We start from the raw sequence: 21,877 nt of genomic DNA on the forward strand, positions 1-21,877 counted from the left end.
CCATACAGAGCAGTGCCTGGCACAGGCCTCACCACAGCCCTAAGCCCTAACCTCCTGCAGGGTACTGGGTATCCAGATACGGGGGAGGGCTTGTGTGTGCTCTGCTTCCTCTCAGCCTGGCTCCCCAGCCTTGCCCAGCCCTCAGCTTTTTCTAGCTTGGGCATGAATTCCACTGAGGTTGTTTGGCTTCCTATTTTTCCACCTGCTTTGAATCTGTGGCTTCCTTTTAAATATTTGAAGAGATGCTAACAGACAAATCCAATGAGTAGGGTGAAAACAGGTTGCCAGAGCTTTCATACTCATCTAACAGATACGTTCTTCGTTTAATCTTACACCTTTTGAAATAGTTCATTCAGGCCACCCAGAACCAGAACAGTAAGAGTAAGATGAGAAGAGGATGAGGGAGACAGACATGGTGGGAATTTACCCAGCCTGGCAATGGAGACAGAGCCAGAACAGAAGGCATGCCAATCGGCCCTGGAGAGATCGGAGAGGGAGAGACTGAGGGTGGGGGAGGTCACTGCATCACCCAGCTGGGCTCCTCCTGACCGGACCAGACCACTGGGGACATCTGGGGAAAGGAATCAACAGATAGGAACACACAGACACCAGTGTCTGCTTTTCAAATTAGCTGCTTAATTAATAGATCACAACACGGTAAATGTGGAACATCTTCCATGACATTAGGTAAAGGTTATTTTGCAACATCCTTCGAAATGGTCCAGGGTTTTTATGCAATCAATTCTTTATGACTAAGGATTAAGTGGCTTCTAGTTTTTTGTTTGCTTTCTTGCTTATTTTGAAAAACAACAAAAGTACAGCTTCAGGAGAAGTTGCCAAGATAGGTGCAGGCAGTTTCCATGGAACTCGAGGCATTTCCCTGCAGAGCTAATTAGCACGTAATTGTAATGCAATATCAACATCAGAAACTTGATGCTCGCAAAGGTCATTTTGACCACACGTGTAGATTCATATGCCATCAAGACAGAGAACTATTTCATTACCCCAAAGACCTCCTTCCTACTGTCCTCATCTAGCAATGCCCACCATGTCCCCATACTCTGTCCTTAACTGGCAATTACCAACACTGTGACCATCTGTGTGCCTTTTTCATTGCAAGAATGCTGTGTGAGCTGTACATCACCCTTGGAGACTGCCTCTTCTCAGCCAGAAAAAATGCTCCAATTGCCCCCCATGCCCCAATTGTTTCACTGTTTTATTACTGAATAGTATCTTTGGTATGGAAGGGTCAGTTTTTTGAACCATTTACCCACTGAGGGACTTTGTTTCCAGCTGTTGGCATTTCCAAAGGTGTCATGACCAGTTTTGTGTGTGGATGTGAGTTTGTTTCCCTGAACTCATGATGTCATGCACAGGCATGTTTAGATTTTCTAAAGAAATAACCAAACCCTTTCCTCCACGGATGTAGGACAGATCGAGTTCTCTGCATGCTCACCAACATGTAGTATTGCCAGTAAAAAAAATTATTCTGGCAGGTATGAGGATGCGGGAGAGCGCAAACTACAACTCCCATGATTCTGCAGGTTGGGGGCGGTGTTTGTCTTCGGATTAAAACTACAATTCCCAGGTGCCCTAGGGCCTGCGCCTGCGCCAAGCTCCGCGCTGGGCTGACCAGCCAAGCAGACGCACGGCTGACACCTGCGATCCCCGCGGCGGCGACAGCTGTCTAGACGACCCACCGGTACCTGCGCTCTCCGCCTCACCTCTGGGGCTCGGAGTGGGCGCTAGAGGCCGGCGGCGGGGTGGGAAAGCCGGCGTCGCAGGGGTGGCTTCAGTGCTGCCAAGGCTGGGCTTCAGGTGAGACGGGTGCGCCCGGGGTTGGCGCAGCCTCCGCGCCCCCGCCGGCTTGGGGTGGCGGCATCTGGCCGTAGACGCGCGTCCCTGAGGGCACGGCGCCCGTGCTGGGCCTGAGGTGAGCCCGAGATGTGAGGATACCTTCAGGGGCGGGTGGAGTTTCCAGTACGAGACAGTAACTGTGTTGCGGCCCGGAAGAGGCTCGCAGGTGGGCGGGGGATGCTGGTGGATGGGAACTCTCGGGGTCCTGGCGCCTGGTGCGAAGTGGCACCCCCAGACCTGTGGGCCGAAGCCCTAAACTCATGGCGGGCCCTGGGGCACAGGCCCCACACCCTTTCTCTTGGGAATAGGGGGACGGGAGCTGCTGGGGGCGATGCTGTGCTTTGAGGGCTAGTGGCCAGGAGACTGGCAAGGTGCACCGAGGGGGCCCAGGTCTCCTGAGCTGGGCCTCATGGGGCACAGGAAGACACCTGCTGAATGCCCTGTGATGATAGCCTGCCCGGGCCTGGTTGACCATGCCAGGGTAGCCTGTGAGGGAAGAGCCCGGTGGACCTCCGCTCCCATGCTCTGTGTGTGTGCGTGCGCACTACCTGGTCCCCATCCACTGGTGGGATTTCTCCGCTGAAGGGTGGGATCCTCCGGCCAGGATCCTGCTTACGTCAACAGCCCCACTGAACCTCCCCTTCCTAAATGGGAAGAGTTCAGTTGAAGTCTTCAGGGGGTGAGCTTGTTGGCGTTGAATGGCTCTGAGCTCACCCGGATGCCCGGATCACGCAGGCTGCCTTACCAAGTGTTTCCTGTTGGGTGTCTGGCTCTGGCTAGCTGTGGGTCCTTGGATGCATTGTTTGCTTCCTCCAAACCTCTGCTTCTTTCTCCGCACAGTGGAGAGGATGGGTCCTTCCTCACAGGCTGGTTCTCCTAGACTCGGGGCTGGATGTGGAACACACGTGCCTGTGGGCTGATGCTAGCACTGAGATTGGAACCCGTCTCTGTCCTCTCGGAGGCCGGCTCCTAGGAGGTGACTGAGCCCATGTCAAACATAGGCCCGCATTCTCAAAGATGGCCAGCCTGGCTGTTCTCAAGCCCAGGGTCCCTGGAAAACTAAAGGAGAGGGAGGGGGCTGGAGGTCCTCGGACGGCAGCAGGTCGAGCGAGGCCGGTGCTGGGGACCCTGTGAACATCCCTGGAGCCTGAAGGTGCTGGCATGTCACAGCCACTTCAGTGTTTTTGACCCAGCTTCTTGTTGGCAAGTTCCTGCTTTGAGCTTTGCTTTAGAAAATATTGAGTACCTCCCTCATGGAGACTGAGCCAACCAGAAAATGAAATTAGCAAACGCCACATTCCCAAGGGCACTCGCCAGTCCCAGCCTGTTGTCAGCAGGGAAGGTTTCCCTCAGGACCTGCCCAAGTGTCCAGGGCTTTGAAGACTGGCTAAAGCAATCATTGTGAAAGGCGGAACACACAGCTGCCACCCAGGATTCACATTCCAGCCCCAGAGCTGTCCCTACAATGCCTATGGGCATACGTGCCTGAATGGGAAATGGCATTCATGGCACCTTCGGCAGGTTTGTGGTAGGTAGGTAAGGCAGGTCAGGCTCATGGCAGTGTGCCTGGCATGGCTTAAGAGCCAGGGAAGGAGGAAGTGTCATATCACTATTAGACTGATGTCAGAACGATTGTCAGAGCCAGGGCCCTTGCCTTCTGCTATCTGCCTGCTGTGGTCTTGGCCATCCTTGAGGCCCAGGTACCTCCTGGGGAGCCTGTGGCAGCAGGGGAGTATCCTTGCACCATTTGGCCTCGACATTGGACCCCACAGCCTGGCTCTCTCTGCCTGCTCTTGGGTGAGGAGGGGGCTGGCTGCTGGGGGAGTCTGGGGGCTGAGGTTTTAGGAAGAGGCAGCCCACGCACACCCTGGGGCCTCAGCAGGCTCCCCCTCCAACACACACAGCCTCTCCCTCAGGGCTGGGTGGGACTGAAGAAGTTGGTTATGAGAACAGTGTGCTTGTGGTGCAGCTGGGAGAGTCTGGGATCGGGCACTGCCTCTGTGCACCCAGACAGTCCCTACTTTGCGCAAGGGCAACCCTCGAGGCTGGGCAGGAGGAGAGTCCCTAGGCGACCATTTTAATCCTGTGAGCTCACATTGCCTCCCAAGACCTTGTGTTTATTAAAAGATAGAGCAAATCATTTCCAAGGGTTCTTTTAGCTCTAACAAGTGGGGTTTTATAACTCCGTGTTAATGGCTGACCCACCCAGCTTAACACTAAGGTAGCTGGGATGGTTATCACCCTGATGTGTCGCTGTGTTTTCCTTGGGGCGAGAGCAGCCACAGCAGCCCAAGCCACCTGTCACAGCCGCATACTCTTTCTGCCTAGCTAGCCGGGGAGTAATTACAGCGAGAAGCCTTGGGTTGCTAAGTTACCACCGAGGGCCTGCAGGTCTGGTTTCCTAACACATCCAGACCTGCCTTGCTCTTTGTATAATAAAAACCCTTGGCCCTGGGGTCTGCCAAGCTTCTCTCTGTTCCTTCGAGGCTCTGGACGGATGAGCAAGGTATCCACCCCCTGGGTCACAGGTGCATTCAAGCCCTGATGCTCTGAGCTTGAGCCTGCAGACCTTAAATATTAACTCATGAAGGCTCAGTTCCTAGGATGGAAAAGAAAATAGGGATAATACTAGTGGGAAGGCTTTTGAGAGGCTTCCAAGAAATGTGACAGGAAGTGGGCAGGGGTGTGCCTGGCACCCAGTAGGTGCTTAGTAAGTGAAGATGGGGGGTGGGCAGGTTTAAGCTCTTCTATCTGCTGCAGAGGCCAGCATCCTCTTGTCTTGACGTGGCCTGGCTGGGAGTCGATCCTTCCACGTTCTTTGCTCCCCCTGTCCTCCCTGAAATGCACCTGAGTGCAGTGGAATACATTAGGAGGTTGTTCTTTCCCTGATTTTGTAAGGCACAGAGTTCCTTCCTTGTCATGTCCTGGGCGAGGCCTCAGGCGGGGAATGGGGGCCCTGGTCTGATGTCTGCCCCGTTGCTACCTTTTCTCATGGAGGCCCTGGGATGGGTTGTTTGGGACATGCCCTGTGGTGAGGCACGTTCAGGACTCTTTGGGTGTGCGGTTTTGTGGCGGGAATCACAGCACATCCTGGAGCAGGGGGCACCAGGTATGCTTCCGGGAGGGCAGCAGTGGCCATTGTAAGGAACTGGAGCAACAGCTGCCCTAGCTGTGTTCAGAGGCTCCTTTCTCGGGGGACCTGCCCTCTCTCTGCCAGCATGCAGGGGGTCCCTTTCTGTCTCCTACTGGTGGCCACTTTAGACTAGCCCCCGCCCATTTAGCTGTGGCCAAGAGAGCTGGATTCATTTCTTGCAATGCTGCCCTACGGGCACTGCAGGCTGTGTGGGCGGAGTGGATCAGGAGCTTGGAGGACAGCAGGACCCTCTGTCTCATGCAAGGCAAGCTTGTACATCTCAGCAGAGGCTGGGGGCAGAAGTCACTTAGCCTGTATTGATGGCAGGGATATCCTTGGTTGAGCTGGACAGAAACGCCTACAGTTGTGCTATTCAAAACTTCAGCGCACACAGAGGGACCACATGTTCCCCGAGTGATGGCCGATGCTGCCGATGCATGGCTCACTCTCCACTTTGCAGAACCTCACAATAGCACCCCCCCACTCGCCATGCTGAGCCCCCACCTCCCTAGGGATTCTCTCTGCTGTTCCCAGAGCAGCCTGCACAGTTGTGTCCCCGCAGTGTGCATGTGCACTTGGGGGCTGCGGTTGCCTGGTGGGCCCAGCCACGGAGAAAGGGTGGCCTCCCAACCCTCGGGAGCAGCCTTGCCTCAGAGGTTGGGCCAATGGCTTCTCCTCTGCAGGGGAGCAGCTCTGTTCCTGCATTGCTGGTCCTGGCTGCCTCTGGGTGGTGAGAGAGAGTCACCCAGGGTGAGGTCATTTGATGCTGACACGTGAGACCAATGCTCAACAAAGAGCATAACCTGCCTCCAGTCACACAGAAACCCAAATTGAGGAGCATTCTAGGAAACAGCTGGCCTTTTGGCTCTTAACAATGGGCAAGTTCATAAAGCAGGACAGACTGAGGAGCCGCCCTCATGACCAATTCCATGCTCAATTCAGGATTGGCTCTGCACCACGGACCAGAGGCCATGGCCCCACACCAGTGCCCTCCCAGCATGAACTCCCTGGGCTCGTGTATTTTATGTAAGGCAACTTTCTGCTTCTTAGGAAACAGACTTGAATTTTACGGGGGTTCCCCCTTTGAGAGGTTTCCTACTTATTTCTGGAGAAGGTAGAATTCCAGCCATTGGTTAGCAAAAGGATTCACGCCTCCCCCTTTGGCTGTGCTCCTTCCATGGAGCAAGGAGATGTGACCCATGTTAGGGTTTTCTTCTAGGGTGCAGGCATGTGGCCTTTGGGTCAGACGCCCATGTCCTCGGCAGAGTTCTTGGTTCACACGTAAGCCCCGGCTTCTGGCTAATGCAGGCCCGGGGGGTGGGGGACAGCGATGATTGTTCAGATAACTGGTTTCCTGCCATCTACAGAAACACCAGGCTTGAGCTGGCTCCTGCCTTCAGCATCAGCCCAGTTGCTGCTGCCTCAGGCATTTGGGGAGTGAACTGGTAGCCAGACGCTCTGTTGTGCCTCTCAAAAAAAAAAAAAAAAAAAGCTTTGGTCCAAGAGTACGAACTTTGATTAATATTAAATGTCTCAGTCATTAAATTTGTTAAATTTCCTAAGAACCAAATTTTGCTAAATGTAAATACCTCTCTTTGAAAACCCAGTAGCCAAAAGTGTCCAAAGTTGCCAACAATATTGGGTGAATGTTTCAGTTCCAAGTACTTGTAAACATTGGTTTACTAATGCCAGTTCCGTATACTTCCAGAACACTGCTTTCCATCCAAACTAAGGGATTTGGGCAACTAAGGGACTTTGAACTTATCTCAGAGGATAAGTACCACCTCTGTGTTCTGATCTGTAAAATGGGGGTGCTAGAGATGGCGTCAGCCTCTTACCATTGGCTTGAGAATTAAATGGAAACATGAACATGCAGCTTTTAGCCCACTGCCTGGAACAAAAAATGTTGGTTGTTACTTTTGAGCTGAAAACTGGCTGCTCAGCCTGGAAGAAGCTCCTTTGAATGTACAGAGCGCCGTTCACAGGAGAAGGGGAAACCAATCAACGCTGAGCCAGAGCGTGGCTGGACTCCTGCCCGGTTGCTGTTGGGAAGCCCAGTGGCAGGACAGGGACGGCAGCTGCCACGTTGGAGCCTGCACACGCATCAGCTTTCTGAATCTTCTCAGGCCCCTTGGAGGTTCCTAGTCCCATGGCACAGGCGAGGAAGTGGACACTGGAGCAGAGAAGAGAGCCAGCCGCGATGCCAAGAGCCGAAGTCTAAACGCAGGGCATGGGAGAGCTCTCACCTCGCACTCCTGTTGCTTGGAGGATGTGTGCCACCAGGGCAGCAGTGGGTCCTGCCACCTGCTGACTTCTGAACCAGACGCTGCCCTCTGCTCTTTCTCTAGGGAGCATTTTGGACACACACATGTGGCACAGGGCTTTTTAAGCAAAAGCCAGATGGCATCATGCTGGCACAAAGCAGAGGGCTCTTGGGGGTGAGGTGGTGTGGTGGGGGGCTAGTTGTGAGGGTCCAGAGGTCCCTCTCTTTTTCATGGGACACAAGGAGGGACTGCTTCCCCGTCGGGCCCTCTTCACCTCCCAGCAGCTCCAAGGCCACCCCCACTAGCAGAGCCAGGTCCACATCCCCGGACTGACCGCTGTGTCACTTCAGGTGCTACCAGTGGCCACCATGAGAGGAGGGACGGCTTTATTTTCAGGTTTTTAAAACTCTGTCACATACTCCACTGTCAGGTAAAGCAGAGCCCTGTTCCCGCTTTCTCTTCTTGTGTCTCTGGATACAAATTCATGGGAAAAAAAAAACAAAAGCACCCACCCATTGAGGGTCTGGCTGGGGCGGAGGGGGAGTCAGCGGGGGGTTGGGTCTCTGGTCACCGCTTGCCCAGTGGTGCTGGGTAGCCGCCATCGGCCTGACTGTGCTGTAGTAGCTAACAGTAGTTAATAATACAGTCATGCCCAGCCTGTCCACACCTGAACAAAACCTGCTGTGGGGAGGACAAGGAGAAACCCCAAGGACCCCCACTCCCATTCCCCCAGCCCTGCTCCCTGCTGCCGGCCTCCGCAAGTGTCTATGTAGCAAGGATTTCCTGTGCAGATCCACTCAGCGCTGGAAGGTGGGCGTTCAGGGCAAGCGCCCTTTTGATGTTCCCCTTGCTTCTGGGAGGAGGTTTCCTGCCCCAGACCTGACTTTGTACGGGAAGAAGTAACTGGACAGGGTCATGAGACAAGGGAGGCCTTGCCCCATGGCCTCCCAGGCCAGGGTGGCGGCAGTGTCACAGATGTCCAGCAGGGGGCGAGGCGTGACAAGGGAGGACAAAGATACCAGAGGTGTTTGAAGGCTGGCAGTCAAGAAACCCATGAGATAGGATGGGCCCCGTGCCTGGCCCAGCGGCTTTTAACCAGAAAACAAAGGCACAAAGAGACGTTTTTGAAAGTGGAGCAGCCCACGGGTTCAACTCAACCCCCTGTCCAAGCGAATTATACTCAGTTGAGGAACCATAATTCATACCAACTTAATTCACCTGCAGGGTTTTTGTTTGTAGACTAATCTGCCACAGCTGGGAGGGCCTGAGGTGGAGGAGGCGAGCCCGCAGCCAATCACCCCAGGAACGTGTGCTGCCCGAGGTTAAGAAGCCGCCTGCCCCTCTGGGTTTCAGCAGGCTGCCACTTTCCCTGCCAGACGCCCTAGGAAAACCAACCAGTTTCTGCCTGCAGCTTCTCCCCCCACCTCACATACACTGTTTTTTGTTGTTTTTCTAAATGGTCAAGAAAAAAGAAAACTTGTTACAGGCGAATAGTCTTGTTCTTCAGCAAACTGCTCCGTTAGTTTATACAACTTGCATTCCCCACCCAGCAGCAGGAACCCCGTTGCTGCCTGGGATGTGGGGGTGTGGTGAGGTCGGCTGTAGCTACTTCAAGCAGAGAGGGGTGGTGAGGACAGCACGGGGCACCCCTGGGTTGTTGTTAGGGCCCCTGGTGGTTTGTAGCCTTCCACAGGGGCGCTGCTTGCGGCACTTCTTGGAGCCTGAGGCTTCTCCCGGCTTAGTCCTGGAGAACACCCAGGCCGGGCAGTTATAACCTCTGCCAGCTGAGAGCCTTGTCTTTGATGAGCGTTCCAGGGTTCCAGCTCAAAGCTTCTATGTCAAAGTCTGTTTTTCTTAGAGCTTTACATGTAAAAGAATTGTCAAAGCATTTGGTCAAAGTGAAAATTAGACCTGAGCATTAAAAAAAAAGCTGTGAAAAGCAATTACATTCAATAAATTTAACAAAACACTTAGACTTTGGGGGGGGGGTGCAAAAGGCTTTGTTACCGAAGTCAGTTACAAAAAGATAGGAAAGCCTTGAAAGAATTAGCCTGTCTTTACTACCTAAGGCTTCTTTCATTTGCATCACAAATAACCCTCGGTGCCTGTAAATTAGAGAAGAAACCTTTACAAGAACATACAGAATTTTAACCCAGTTACTTTAAAGTAGTTTTGAATTATTAAACTGTCCAAGCAGCTTTTGAATCCAGACAGGAAATCGGTAGATGATTTCTACTTTAGCCAAACTATTGTGGGCTGGGTTCTTGCCTCTTACTTCAAAAGCATTTTAAGTACAGGCGCAAATGCAGCTTACAAAGTGAAAAAAGCTTATTTAAACGCAAGGAAACCAGACACACGGAGGCCATGTTCAGGGGTGGGGGACCCAAAAGGGCAGGATGGGCGAGGAAGAGCTTTCTATTCACTTCATGTTTCAATCAGGAGAGTAAGAAAGTGAGACCCCCAGCATTGCTTAGGAGCCTGGAAGGGGGAGTAGCTACATGATACTGCCCCTCCTGTCCCCCACCCTGTCCCAGGTGAGGGAAGACCATCCTGGTCATGCCAGGAGCCTCCACATTCCAACCTGGGAGCATGGATCTGAGGGGTTTCTGCATCTGTTTCTGCCATGACATTGGTGCCATCTGCCTGGCTTCCCTGTGGCAAAGCTGGGAAACACCTGAGCATGTGGGGGAAGGGTGGCGCTCCAACTCCAATTTAACACTTGTTAAGAAGACCTAGTCAGCCTTGAGAGTCGGGCTGCAGACTGGCTTAGGAAGGAAGCCGAGGTTGCACGGCTCTTCGTCCCATTCAGGGCAGTAGCAGACGCTCTGAGAGCTGTGTACCTAACAAGCCATGCGTTCCCCACGTGAAGAACAGAGAACTGGTTCCCAGACTTTGGAAGCTTGTGTAGATGAGAGCTTTTCTTGTTTTCGTTCCAAGTTGCTGCTGCAGTGTCATCACCCCCTTTCCGCGGGCGTCTGTGCAGGCACAGCATGAGCCAGGGGCTTTTTAAGAGAGGGTGACGTGTGAGGGAACAAGATACAGGAGGTTTTACGAAGTCTGCAGTTGGAGGGAATCCCACCTCTGCAGGAGTAGACCAACCCTGTGCCTGTCCCCGCGCCGCTCACTGAGAAAACAGACACGAGAGAGACTTCCTGACAGTGGAGCAGCCCACGGGTTCCCCCTGGGGGGGGACAGTTCCAGAGGCTTTTATTCATCCCTTGTTTCATAAACCTGATTCACCTGTGGGTCGACTCCTCCCCGTCCCAGCCAAAGGGGCCACAGGTGGATCCTCACAGACGCAGAGAAGGAGACGAGCAAAGCACGTGGCCAATTCTAGGAATGTAGGAACCGGTGCTGCCCGGGGCTCAGGCCTGACCAGCCACGGGCCTTGTTACTGTCACAGCTCCCGTCCTCAGACACCTGGTCCTGCTCTGTCTGACTTTTCTGGTGGCTGGTAGCTTTCTCCCTAAGACCTCAGCCATAGCTTAACAACCACCTGCCCCGATGATCAACTGCTGCGTTAGGTATGGAAGGCCCTAGCAAAGTTTTCAAAAAACACTTGTTTCTTGCCTGCAGCACCATGTAAAAATTTTCTTTCCAAAGAACTCAGTCTTAGGATTAGCCCTGGACCTTGTAGAGTCAGGGTTTGAGTTGATCATTTTGCTTGGCCCTGCCAGGCCTGATCTTCAGACTGCTCGCACAACAAGACCTCAGCGGTCAACGCAGCAGGGCCCCTGCCGGCCTCCAGCAGCCCCGTGCCTGGTGCAGAAATACTGCATCTGCTCTGTTAGCCGGAACTCAGGGGGCTCTGGGGCAGAAGAATAACAACGCCTGGATTTGAGAAGCTTTTCAAACCCTGCTAAGTAAAAATATCGCATGCGCGGTGGCCCTTTGGCTTTCTGTGTTGCAGTCCATCCAGCTATCCCGGCTGCTGAGACCAGTCAGGCTGGGAGCAGAGGCAGGGCCCCTGGGCTCTGTGCCAGGATGCCTGGCAGGTCCTTGTCCACACAGGGCAAGGGTTCGTCTTCCTTTCCTGTTCTTGGAAGGGTCAGGTCAGCAACATCCTGTCCTGTACACTTCCCAGCCTTTTGGAGTTCTAGGTGAGGTTTTCAGCCTGGTGTGTGGTGGGGCCCTACATGCCTGCCACATTATCAGACCTTCATTCTCGCCCTTTGAATCTAAAGAAACTGCATCGATGTACAGGGAGGCTGTGGGTGGAGACGTACTAATTGTTGCCTGGGTGATCCGTGCCTCCATGCCTCCTTACCTGCTGTCGTACGAGGGACCCTGGCAGGCAGCCCTCGGCTCTGAGCAGCAGCTTCGGCACGCTAGAAAGCGTGGAACCTGCACTCTGGATGTCTGGCCAGCCTTAGCCTCTGTCTGGGCAAAAGGGGGATGAGCTTTGCTTTTGGGGTCCCAAGAAAGACATTAAGAGAACAGAGGAGGGTGGGGTTCCCTCTGATGCTGGGATTCTGGCTCCCAAACCCATTCCAGCAGAACCAGGTGACAGATGCAGTGGGGCACGCAGAGCTGCAGGTGGAACAGGTTCTGAGCCCTTGGTCAGCAGCAGCCTGGGAGGCCGCTGGTTCACGGGGCCCCTTGGAACATGGAGTCAGGCATCGGCATGTCACAGCCCTGGTCAGCTCCAGCTGCACCCTGTCCAGTCTCCAAGGGCAAGGAGAGTGTCCCTGTTCCCCCTGCCGCTGTCCCAGGGTTGCTGTGTCTCACAGGCTCACCAGGCACTGGTGGAGAAAGGGATGTGACTGTGTCTGTTGTCCAGCCAGGAGCTGTGCCCGGTTTGATTTCCCCTCCTGGAGGACTGTGTTGGTTATCTAGGAACATTCGATAGGTTGGTGGGGAGAAACCTCTTTATCTTCTGGGAGAGGGATCTGATTAATGCATTCTTTGTCTCCATCTGCTGCCTTTTGAAAACCTTTCAGGGGCTCTGCCTGATCCTTCAGGCTCCTGGCTTATAGAGGCCGCTGCGTGCGGTTGGAGCAGGGACACATGGAGCGGGGCTGGAAGGACTCTATGGTGACCCCTGATGCCCAGTTCCTGACTGGCCACCTGCTACCTCACAGTCAGGTGGTTTTCTTTGTTATCTCCTCGGTGACAAAATGCAGCAACATCATGTGTGAATCAGTGTCACTGACCAGCAGCGACACTAAAACAACGAGGCACGCTCACTGCCAAAAGCGGCTGTTTAATCCTTCTCTCCGCTGCGCCTGTCCCCATTTGTCTAAGTTTTCCTCTCCGCTTCTTCCGCCACCCTTCCTCCCGTTTCCCGCCACCCTCCTTCCCACATTTCTTCCTGTACTCTCTGCTTCATTCCCCAGTCTTTCTCCTCGTCGCCCCCCAGTCTGTCTCCCGTCGCCCCTCAGTTTTTCTTGTCTTTCTTCGTCTTTCTTCTTCGTTGTCTGTTCCGTCCGGCCGTCAGTCCGTCTGTCCGTGTCCAGCTTTTACCGGCTACTTTTATAATAGTTCTCCACCAATCACTTCTCCCCGTGGGTCCACTTGGCACCATCTGATAGGCCAGCAATCGCGGGGCAGGGGGGCATTAGCCTATCCCTGCGACTTCCTGTTTACCTGCTGGCGAGACCAGCTCCACCTCCTGGCCCTGGGCCAGCCGCCATCTTGTAACGGCCCCTCCCAGTCCGAGGAGCGGCTTTAGCACCCCGCTCCCCACAAATCAGGTTCTGCTGGACGCACATCTTGACATAAAGATTCAAGTGCAAGTGGGTTTTTTGTGCTGGGTCCTGGGTCCATGAACAGGAGACAAGTGAGACAAGGCAAAGAGTGCAGCCACCAGAGATATGCACTGCAGGCTCATGACCACTGTGGGCAACCACCCCTCTGGTGCTTGTCCAGAGCCGCACCCTTCTGGTCATGCCAGGAGCCTCCACATTCCAACCTGGGAGCATGGATCTGAGGGGTTTCTGCATCCGTTTCTGCCATGACATTGGTGCCATCTGCCTGGCTTCCCTGTGGCAAAGCTGGGAAACACCTGAGCAGTCTGCCCTCCAGGACCCTTGCCTTAAACCGTGGAGCTGTTTCTAGAACAATATTCTGTGGTTCTGTCCCTGCCCACAGCAGATCTTCCTAACTTGGGACCCTGAAGAAACCAGGGACAGCCCTTGTGGGCCAGCGTGTGTCAGCAGGCCTTGGAGCAGGGGAGGGGCTGAGTATCTAACAGAAAACAGCTCCCACCTCTGTCTGCGGGCTCCCCTTCTTGCGTCCTCCTGAGCATCTTGCTGGGCTGCCCAGGGCTGTCTGTCTCTCCCAGCATCTGTTGGAAACTGTTCTCGCCTTGATCAGATCAAAGCATGCATCCGTGCGTGCCACACGCATCTGCCTCCCATTTCGGAGGGAGAAGTTATGTTGATTTAATTCCAGATATTTTATTTCTCATCTGCTCTCCAGAATTCTCTTGTCATTTATAATAATGATTTATTTCATCCTTTATTGTTTCCTTTTTAACTTCCTACTATGTCAGATTCAGTAGAGGATCCTGGAAAGAACCAGTCCTCCTTCCGCACAACAGTCAACATCCCTCTGTCACTGTGCACACTGTTGTTTTGCTCGAGTATTTTGAAACAAATCGCATCCTGCTGTGGGTTTTTTTTTTCCCCCAAGTTTTATTTTTTAGAAAAAGAGCTATTTAGTTACTGATTTGAAAGGGTTGGGGAAATAGAGATCTTCTATCTACTGGTCCACTTCCCAAATGGCTACAACAGCCAGAACGGGGTTGGGTTATGCCAGGAGTCTGGAACTCCACTTGGCTTCTCGGGCGTGGCAGAGCCCAGCCGCTCAGTCCTCACCCACTGCTTTCCCAGGCAGGTTAGCAGGGAGCCGCATCAGACGCGGAGCAGCACTTATGTGGGATATCAGCATTTCAGGTGCGGTTAACCTGATGCACCTCCATGCCTGGCCCTCTCAAGCTTTCTTTTAAACTTTAATTTTGAAACAATTTTAGACTTACAGAAAAATTGCAAAAGCCATGTCGCCCAGCTTCCCGCTAATGTTGATGTCACGGAGGACCTAAGCATGATGATGGAAGCCAGGACAAAATCACAGATCTTACTCAGAGCTCACCATTGTCCTATTCACGTCCATTTTCTGGCCCTGGTGGCAAAGCAGGATCCCATATGCATTTAGCAGTGGTGTCTTCTCGCTCTACCTAATCTGGGGGAGCTTCGAGGTCTCCCCCCACCCTGGCTTTTAGAACCTTAACTGGTGAGGACTGGCCAGATCTTTCCTCCATTGTCCGTCCACTAGGGCTTCATTCAGGGCCAGAAGTGGAGCTACACTAAGGTTGCCTTTGGGCGCTGCAGGTTGAAGTTACCTGGCTTGGACAAGGCAACCACAGTCATGTGCTGCGCCCCCCCCACTGCATCACTGCAAGGCTTTCATGCTGTCGATCTGTTCTTACTGGAGCAGTTAACTTGGTGACTTGGTGCCCAGCATCTGGGCTGTGGTTTCTGTGCTTACCTTTGTAATTGATGTGTATCTCATGGGGAGAGATACTTTGACACCATGGAAACATCTTGTTGATCCTCACACTCTGACCACCAACTTTGGCAGATGTCAGCAGGTCCCGCCTGCAGCGCTGATTCTGTGCTGCCAGCTGAATGTTGAGTTTTCTACTCTCATCACTGTTTTACACTTATTCATTGGCATTCTAGAAGGAAGAGCTGTCTCTTCTATTTATTTATGTGAGCATTTGTTCATAGCTATTTCTTGAGGCTGTGGGTCACGATCCTCAGCTATCATTCTTTTTTTTTTTTTTTTAAGATTTATTCATTTTATTACAGCCAGATATACACAGAGGAGGAGAGACAGAGAGGAAGATCTTCCGTCCGATGATTCACTCCCCAAGTGAGCCGCAATGGGCCGATGCACGCAGATCCAAAGCCGGGAACCAGGAACCTCCTCCAGGTCTCCCACGCGGGTGCAGGGTCCCAATGCATTGGGCCGTCCTCGACTGCTTTCCCAGGCCACAAGCAGGGAGCTGGATGGGAAGTGGAGCTGCCGGGATTAGAACCGGCGCCCATATGGGATCCCGGGGCTTTCAAGGTGAGGACTTTAGCCACTAGGCCACACCGCCAGGCCCCAACTATCATTCTTTAGTCTTGGCCCTCCGAGTGCCCCACATTGAGCTCCTGGGAGCCCCTTCAGGTTGGCTCCTGAGTCCTCACCATTTTCTGGAGTGCTGTCTCGCATTCTGGCTCTGCAAGGTGTTCCAAGCCCTTGTACTTCCACCATGCTAGCCCTGGAACCAGCCTGTTCTCCAAGGAATTCTGGCTCACTTAGTAGAAAATGGTGCTTAGAAGCCAGGGCCTGCTGTGTGCTCATGGTGGCCAGTGCCCCTGCTGCCAAGCTCTCACTCTGGACAGAACAGCAGCTTCTGCATGTGGGCACTCACCATGCCCTCTGACCCCTTGCTATTTGCATTCTCTCCTTAAATTCCTTTTGTCCCTTCACTTACTCTCTGGGTTTGGTTTTTCTTCTTGTGACTTTCAGGATGAATGAACTTTCTCTTGCCTGCCTCTCTCTGGATCCCAGCTCCTCCTCTGTCCTCGGGAAGTGTCAGACCCGCAGCTGAGGGCCTGGCTTGGCCGAGTCTGCAGGCTTTCTCTTCTGAGAGCCACCGTCCCACCTGCCCTCCCACCCATCGTGATGGTGACCATAGCTGGTTTCTGTGGCAGAACCATGGGACAGTAGATATGACCGTGGGGCACTGGTCTGATCATAAATGGCCACGTGTCCGCAGGTCAGCCCAGCAGCACAACAGTTCCTGGGTGGAGAGGTGCGACGGGGACTCTCTGGGTGGGGCGGGTCTATTTGGAGAGGCAAAGGCAGGGATAACATCTGTCCTTGGAAATGGGGAATAGGTTGTCGGTTGTCGTCTATGGCCATACCACCCTGAATGCGTCTGATCTCGGAAATGGGGAATAGATAAGGCCCAGCATGCTACCTTCAGAGAAGAAAGGTTGCTGAGCCACGCAGACCGACTTCATAGAAGGTGTCTCATGTGAGGGACAGACCTTGGTGTACCCATCAGTGTGGAGCCTGACTCCCTTTGTCTCCCGTGGGGGTGTGGGAATCCTGACTTTCAGGGGGTATTTTCAGCTGCAGAGTTGCTGGGTTCTTGGTGACCCTGCCCTGGAGACCTACAGCACTGACTGTAGGGGAAGCCAGGCCCAGCCACAGAGGCAGCCGCGAGACTGTGGCCTCTCTCCCTGCGGCCGAAGTTCCCTTTTGGCCATGGAGAGTTCCGATTCCATGATCTGACCTCACAGGTGGACATGCCGAATACTGTATGCGCCTCTCCACTCAGTCTTTTTGTAAACCCTCTATTCCAGCCAGGCTGGACTGTTGGTCTCATGGGATCACATGCCCTGGACAGCCTCTCTGCCTCAGACACCTGTCAGTTACTTCCGCAAGCCCCAGGGAAGAGCTGAGCCAGAGGGATCTTCTCTCCTGCTCAGAAGGAGCCCTGGGCACTTAACGGTCTGTCAAGCTGGTCTGGAACTCACTTGCTGCCCATTACTTATGGCACCACAATCCTGGTTCCCTGCCAGCTGGTAGCACTCATGTGGAAAATTGTTACAGATCTTCGTGGGTCCACCATCCATGTTTGCTTTACTTTCTCTCCTCTCCCAGGGAGAGGGCTTTGTCTGCCCAAGTTAGCTGGGTTACAGGAAAAGCAATGCCAAATAGTTCTTAGGGTTGGAGTGCCGAGCTCAGAAATGGGAGTCCCAGACCACATCCCCAAGCAGTGGCTTCATGCATTCCAGGGCGGCTCTCCCCCACACCAGCTAGAATGTTCAGGGCTGTAAGAAGTCAAAATGCCAGCCCAGCCCTATAACCACAGCCAGAGCAGTTCCCACTCACAGGTTCACTGCGATCCTGTGTGCCCAGCCACCCTTTGGCACTCCATCTTTGCCCGCAAGCCACTTCCTGCATGGTCAGCAGGTGGCAGCCAGCGGCCATGGGACAAGGTTTTGTTCTCTGTGCAGCAGGTGGGAACATACAATGTGACTCTTCACTGTGATTGGTCCTCCCCAATAAACAGCTGCACAAGTGCTCTGTGGGTAGGTGAGCTGTCTGAGTTCCTGGGTACATGTGAATTTGTGGAGACTGTTCAACTCCCTACACTATCCCTGAATATAAAGCAGAAAAACGACCTGTTCTGCTTCAGAGCTAGGTAGAGGCCTGAGACTTTGTTCCCCCCACCCACTGCCCCCTCAGTGGCCCCAAAGATAGGGACTGCAAAACGTGTGGGTACCCAGGGACCCACACGTTGCTTACGTTGCCCCATGTCTTTATTTGGGGGCCCAGAACTAGTATACCTGGGAATTTTGGCTTCCACAGCAGGTGACCCTTAAAGACAGGGAGGAAGAACTTGTGTCCCCTGCCCTCACGGGTACCATCAGCACCCACGGGCGCAAGGGACAGGTGGGTCCCCACCCCAACCTACTCCCAGGGAAGCCAGGATCCCAATCCGCAGAACTGAGTGTCCCCTATCAACTTCAAGGAATGAATGTGCCACCACCCCCGACCCCAAGGCAAGTCAAGTCAGGGAAAGTGCTCAAGGCTAATCCATGCTGTCCCAGAAGAAGCAGCTATTCGCAAGCTGCGCTGGTTTGGGCAAGGCTGAGAGCCAGTGTCTGGTGCGGAGGGGGTGGGCCTTGAGTCATTTCTCCTCCCTCGTCCCTCGTCCCTTCAGCGAGGAGCACCGGAGCTGGTCCTTGTATGCTGGCTTAGGTGGGTTGGTGTCGATTCCTGGCATCTCGCGTCACTTAGTTGCCAGCCAGGTGAGAAGCCAAGGCCAGCCCCATGTGTTATACTGACCATCCAGGCCACCAAAGGTGAGAGAGGCACAGTGACGTGCCCAGGGTCACACAGCAAAGGGACAGACTTGGCCTGGGGTTCAGCAGGCTCTGGATGTGTTTCTTCTCTCCGCAGCATGGGGCGGGGACTCTCCCATGGCCGCATTTCACAGCCCAGGCAGCGGTGGGGTGGTAGCTTCTGTCCAGCTTAGCCAGCCGAAGGTGCGTCCAGAAGCAGCCTGGCGATGCTGGGCTGACCTCAAGGATGACATGGAACCTGCTCTAGTCGATAGACAAATAAGCAAGCATTTTCAAGCACTTACTAAACCTTGGTTTTTGTCCTCCCTGCTAACACCTCATTGGCTAAAGCTAGTTTTGTGGCCAAGTACCAAGTCAAGGGAAGGGTACATGTCACCCAGGGAAGCAATGGGGAGGGAGAGAATGCTGAGCACAGAGGCTGTAAGGACTCAAAGCCAGGTACAGTGACCCACCGATACCCAAGGTGGCTTGTGATGACTCCGGAGACACTGCCAACTCCTTTCTCTTTTCCTTCTCTCCCTATGCAGGCTTCTGCTGGCCACTGGAGAGGCCCTAAGAATGAGAGCAGCTCACCCAGCCTGGGGCACTTTCCAGTGGCTGCCGTCCCTCTAGGGCCCCGCTGCCGTGCTGGCGGGCGTCAGTAGGATGCACCTGTCAGCGGTGTTCAACGCCCTCCTGGTGTCGGTGCTGGCGGCCGTCCTGTGGAAGCATGTGCGGCTGCGCGAGCATGCAGCCACTCTGGAGGAGGAGCTGGCCCTCGGGCAGCAGGCCCTGGAGCCGGCCTCGTCGCTGAGGATCGACTACCCGCAGGCCCTGCAGAGCCTGATGGAGGGTGGCACCCGCATGGTGTGCACGGGCCGCACGCACACCGACCGCCTCTGCCGCTTCCAGTGGCTCTGCTACTCCAACGAGGCCGAGGAGTTCATCTTCTTCCACGGCAACAACTCCGTCATGCTCCCCAACCTGGGCTCCCGGCGCTTCCAGCCGGCCCTGCTTGACCTCTCCACCGTGGAGGACCACAACACCCAATACTTCAACTTCGTGGAGCTGCCCGCCGCAGCTCTGCGCTTCATGCCCAAGCCCGTGTTCGTGCCCGACGTGGCGCTCATCGCCAACCGCTTCAATCCCGACAACCTCATGCACGTCTTCCACGACGACCTGTTGCCGCTCTTCTACACGCTGCGCCAGTTCCCCGGCCTGGCCCACGAGGCCCGGCTCTTCTTCATGGAGGGCTGGGGCGAGGGCGCCCACTTTGACCTCTACAAGCTCCTCAGCCCCAAGCAGCCGCTGCTGCGGGCTCAGCTGAAGACCCTTGGCCGGCTGCTCTGCTTCTCCCATGCTTTTGTGGGTCTCTCCAAGGTCACCACCTGGTACCAGTATGGCTTTGTCCAGCCTCAAGGCCCCAAGGCCAACATCCTCGTGTCAGGCAACGAGATCCGGCAGTTCGCACAGTTCATGATGGAAAAACTGAACGTGAGCCACTCGGGCCCCCCCCTGGGTGAGGAGTACATTCTGGTCTTCAGCCGTACCCACAACAGGCTCATTCTGAATGAGGCAGAGCTGCTGCTGGAGCTGGCCCAGGAGTTCCAGATGAAGACGGTGACCGTGTCCCTAGAGGACCATACCTTTGCAGACGTCGTGCGGCTGGTCAGCAACGCCTCCATGCTGGTCAGTATGCATGGGGCGCAGCTGGTCACTTCCCTCTTCCTGCCCCGTGGGGCAACTGTGGTCGAGCTCTTCCCGTATGGCGTCAATCCTGACCACTACACACCCTACAAGACGCTGGCCCTGCTGCCCGGCATGGACCTGCAGTATGTTGCCTGGCGTAACATGATGCCCGAGAACACAGTCACGCACCCCGAGCGGCCCTGGGACCAGGGAGGCATCGCGCACCTGGACCGAGCTGAACAGGCTCGTATCCTGCAGAGCCGCGAGGTCCCACGGCACCTCTGCTGCCGGAACCCCGAGTGGCTGTTCCGGATCTATCAGGACACTAGGGTGGACATCCCATCCCTCATGCAAACCATACGGCGTGTGGTGAAGGGCCAGCCAGGGCCACGGAAGCAGAAGTGGACGGTGAGCCTGTACCCGGGCAAGGTGCGGGAGGCGCGGTGCCAGGCGTCCGTGCAGGGCGCCTCCGAGGCCCGCCTCACTGTGTCCTGGCAGATCCCCTGGAACCTCAAGTACCTGAAGGTGAGGGAGGTCAAGTACGAAGTGTGGCTGCAGGAGCAGGGCGAGAACAGCTACGTGCCTTACATCCTGGCCCTGCAGAACCACACCTTCACGGAGAACATCAAGCCCTTCACCACCTATCTGGTGTGGGTCCGCTGCATCTTCAACAAGCTCCTCCTGGGGCCCTTTGCGGATGTGCTGGTGTGCAGCACATAGCAGGCAGCCCCACTAGCCCCGTGGCCCTGGATCCGCACTCCCTGCTGCCGCTGTTGTCGCCGTGACTGTTGGCAATTACTCCTCTATTTATTGGGCAGGCCTGCTCCGGGCCAACGCCTACGTGTTGTCTTACTGCATCTGGGGGTGGTGGTCATGGCACTGCTCTTTGAACTGGAGAGTGGGCCCCTCCTGTGTCGTCTGCTAATCACCCATACTCCTGGAGAAGGTCCTAGCAGGAAGTTGGGAGGGTTGAGGGGAGGAGGAGGAAGGGAGGTCAGACCCGGGGATGCTGTCTGACTCAGTGCCCCTGCTGCATCCTCCTGGTCAGGGTCCAGGTTTCCGGAGGCTGAGGAATGCTGGGACTGGCCAGCTGGCTGGTTCATTGTGCCGGTAGCACAATGTGAAGGTGTCTGTGGGGGCACTCATTAAATGGTGATGAACGTCTCGGCCCAGCACTCTCGTTGGACGCTGGGAAGGGGCTGCTGTCCCTAGCCAGGGGCCCTGGGATCCTGGGTGTTTAGCCATGTGACAGCAGGAATGTGGCCAGGACTGGCAAGCAAGCAGGCTGGTGGGGTCTCCTGGCTGGCCGGGTTCTCTCCATTTCCATCTAGGTGGGAGAAAAGCCTGGAAGGTGCTCAGTAGAGAGCTGTGGTGAGAAAGGATCTCCCCATACGCCAGGGGCCTCCCCTGTGCTCAGCTGGACACCAGGCCTCGGTGTCCCTGTGCAGGTTAAAGACAGGCTGCCTGGGGCTGGCTGGGCTATGTCTCTTGCACAGGAAGAATCCTTGCATCGGACCTTCCCTTCCAGGGACCGCTCAAGGCCCCACCCTACCGTTCTGTGGGAGTGCAAGTGTCCTAATGAGGGCAGTGGTCACAAGAACCAAGAAGCACCTCGTTCTTAGGATGCCCTCACACACAGCCTCCCCCACTGGGCCTCGGTGGGTCCAGCACAGGTGGCGGCAAGGCCCTATGTCCTGCCTTACACAGGGCCTGTCATACAGTGATCCTTTTGACAAATGTGGCTGGCAAGACAAGAAGTTAAAGATTCATCTCCACACCCACCGGCTTTAAGTAACTCTCTGTCCTTATTTATACTGCCCACCTTGAAGTGCCCTTGACCCCTGAGAGCTGACCTGGGTGGGGGTGTGCCTCTAACCGACCACGTGTTCCACCTCCTGCTCTCCTGCACCCGCCTTCCCCAGGAATTCTTTACTAGGAGCTCATTCCTGCAGTGGAATCTTGGATCCTAACACAAGGTCATGGGCGCCAAGTTAGACTTTCCCTTAGCATCTGGTAATTCCAGAGGCCCACACCCATCCCCTGGGAGCCAGGAATGAGTCAGAATTCTGAAACTTTAACTATGG

At 54.7% G+C, this 21,877-nt stretch overlaps 2 protein-coding genes across 2 annotated transcripts in view; one reads left to right on the plus strand and one right to left on the minus strand.

The window, feature by feature from the left end:
* Positions 1–1,627: 1,627 nt before the first annotated feature.
* Positions 1,628–20,955, plus strand: POMGNT2 (protein O-linked mannose N-acetylglucosaminyltransferase 2 (beta 1,4-)). Its single transcript, XM_004581394.4, has 2 exons — positions 1,628–1,818; positions 18,653–20,955. The coding sequence occupies exon 2, from the start codon at positions 18,771–18,773 to the stop codon at positions 20,511–20,513; it is 1,743 nt and encodes a 580-aa protein (XP_004581451.2). The 5' UTR covers positions 1,628–1,818; positions 18,653–18,770; the 3' UTR covers positions 20,514–20,955.
* The window catches only part of GASK1A (golgi associated kinase 1A), a 49,422-nt gene continuing 36,474 nt past the window's right edge, over positions 8,930–21,877 (minus strand). The window contains exon 5 of the mRNA XM_058678808.1: positions 8,930–9,114. Coding sequence (XP_058534791.1) covers positions 9,093–9,114 — 22 coding nt within the window. The 3' untranslated portion in view covers positions 8,930–9,092. The remainder of the gene's footprint in view (positions 9,115–21,877) is intronic.

Source organism: Ochotona princeps, chromosome 21 (genome assembly GCF_030435755.1).
Source record: "Ochotona princeps isolate mOchPri1 chromosome 21, mOchPri1.hap1, whole genome shotgun sequence".
NCBI classification, from domain to species: domain Eukaryota; kingdom Metazoa; phylum Chordata; class Mammalia; order Lagomorpha; family Ochotonidae; genus Ochotona; species Ochotona princeps.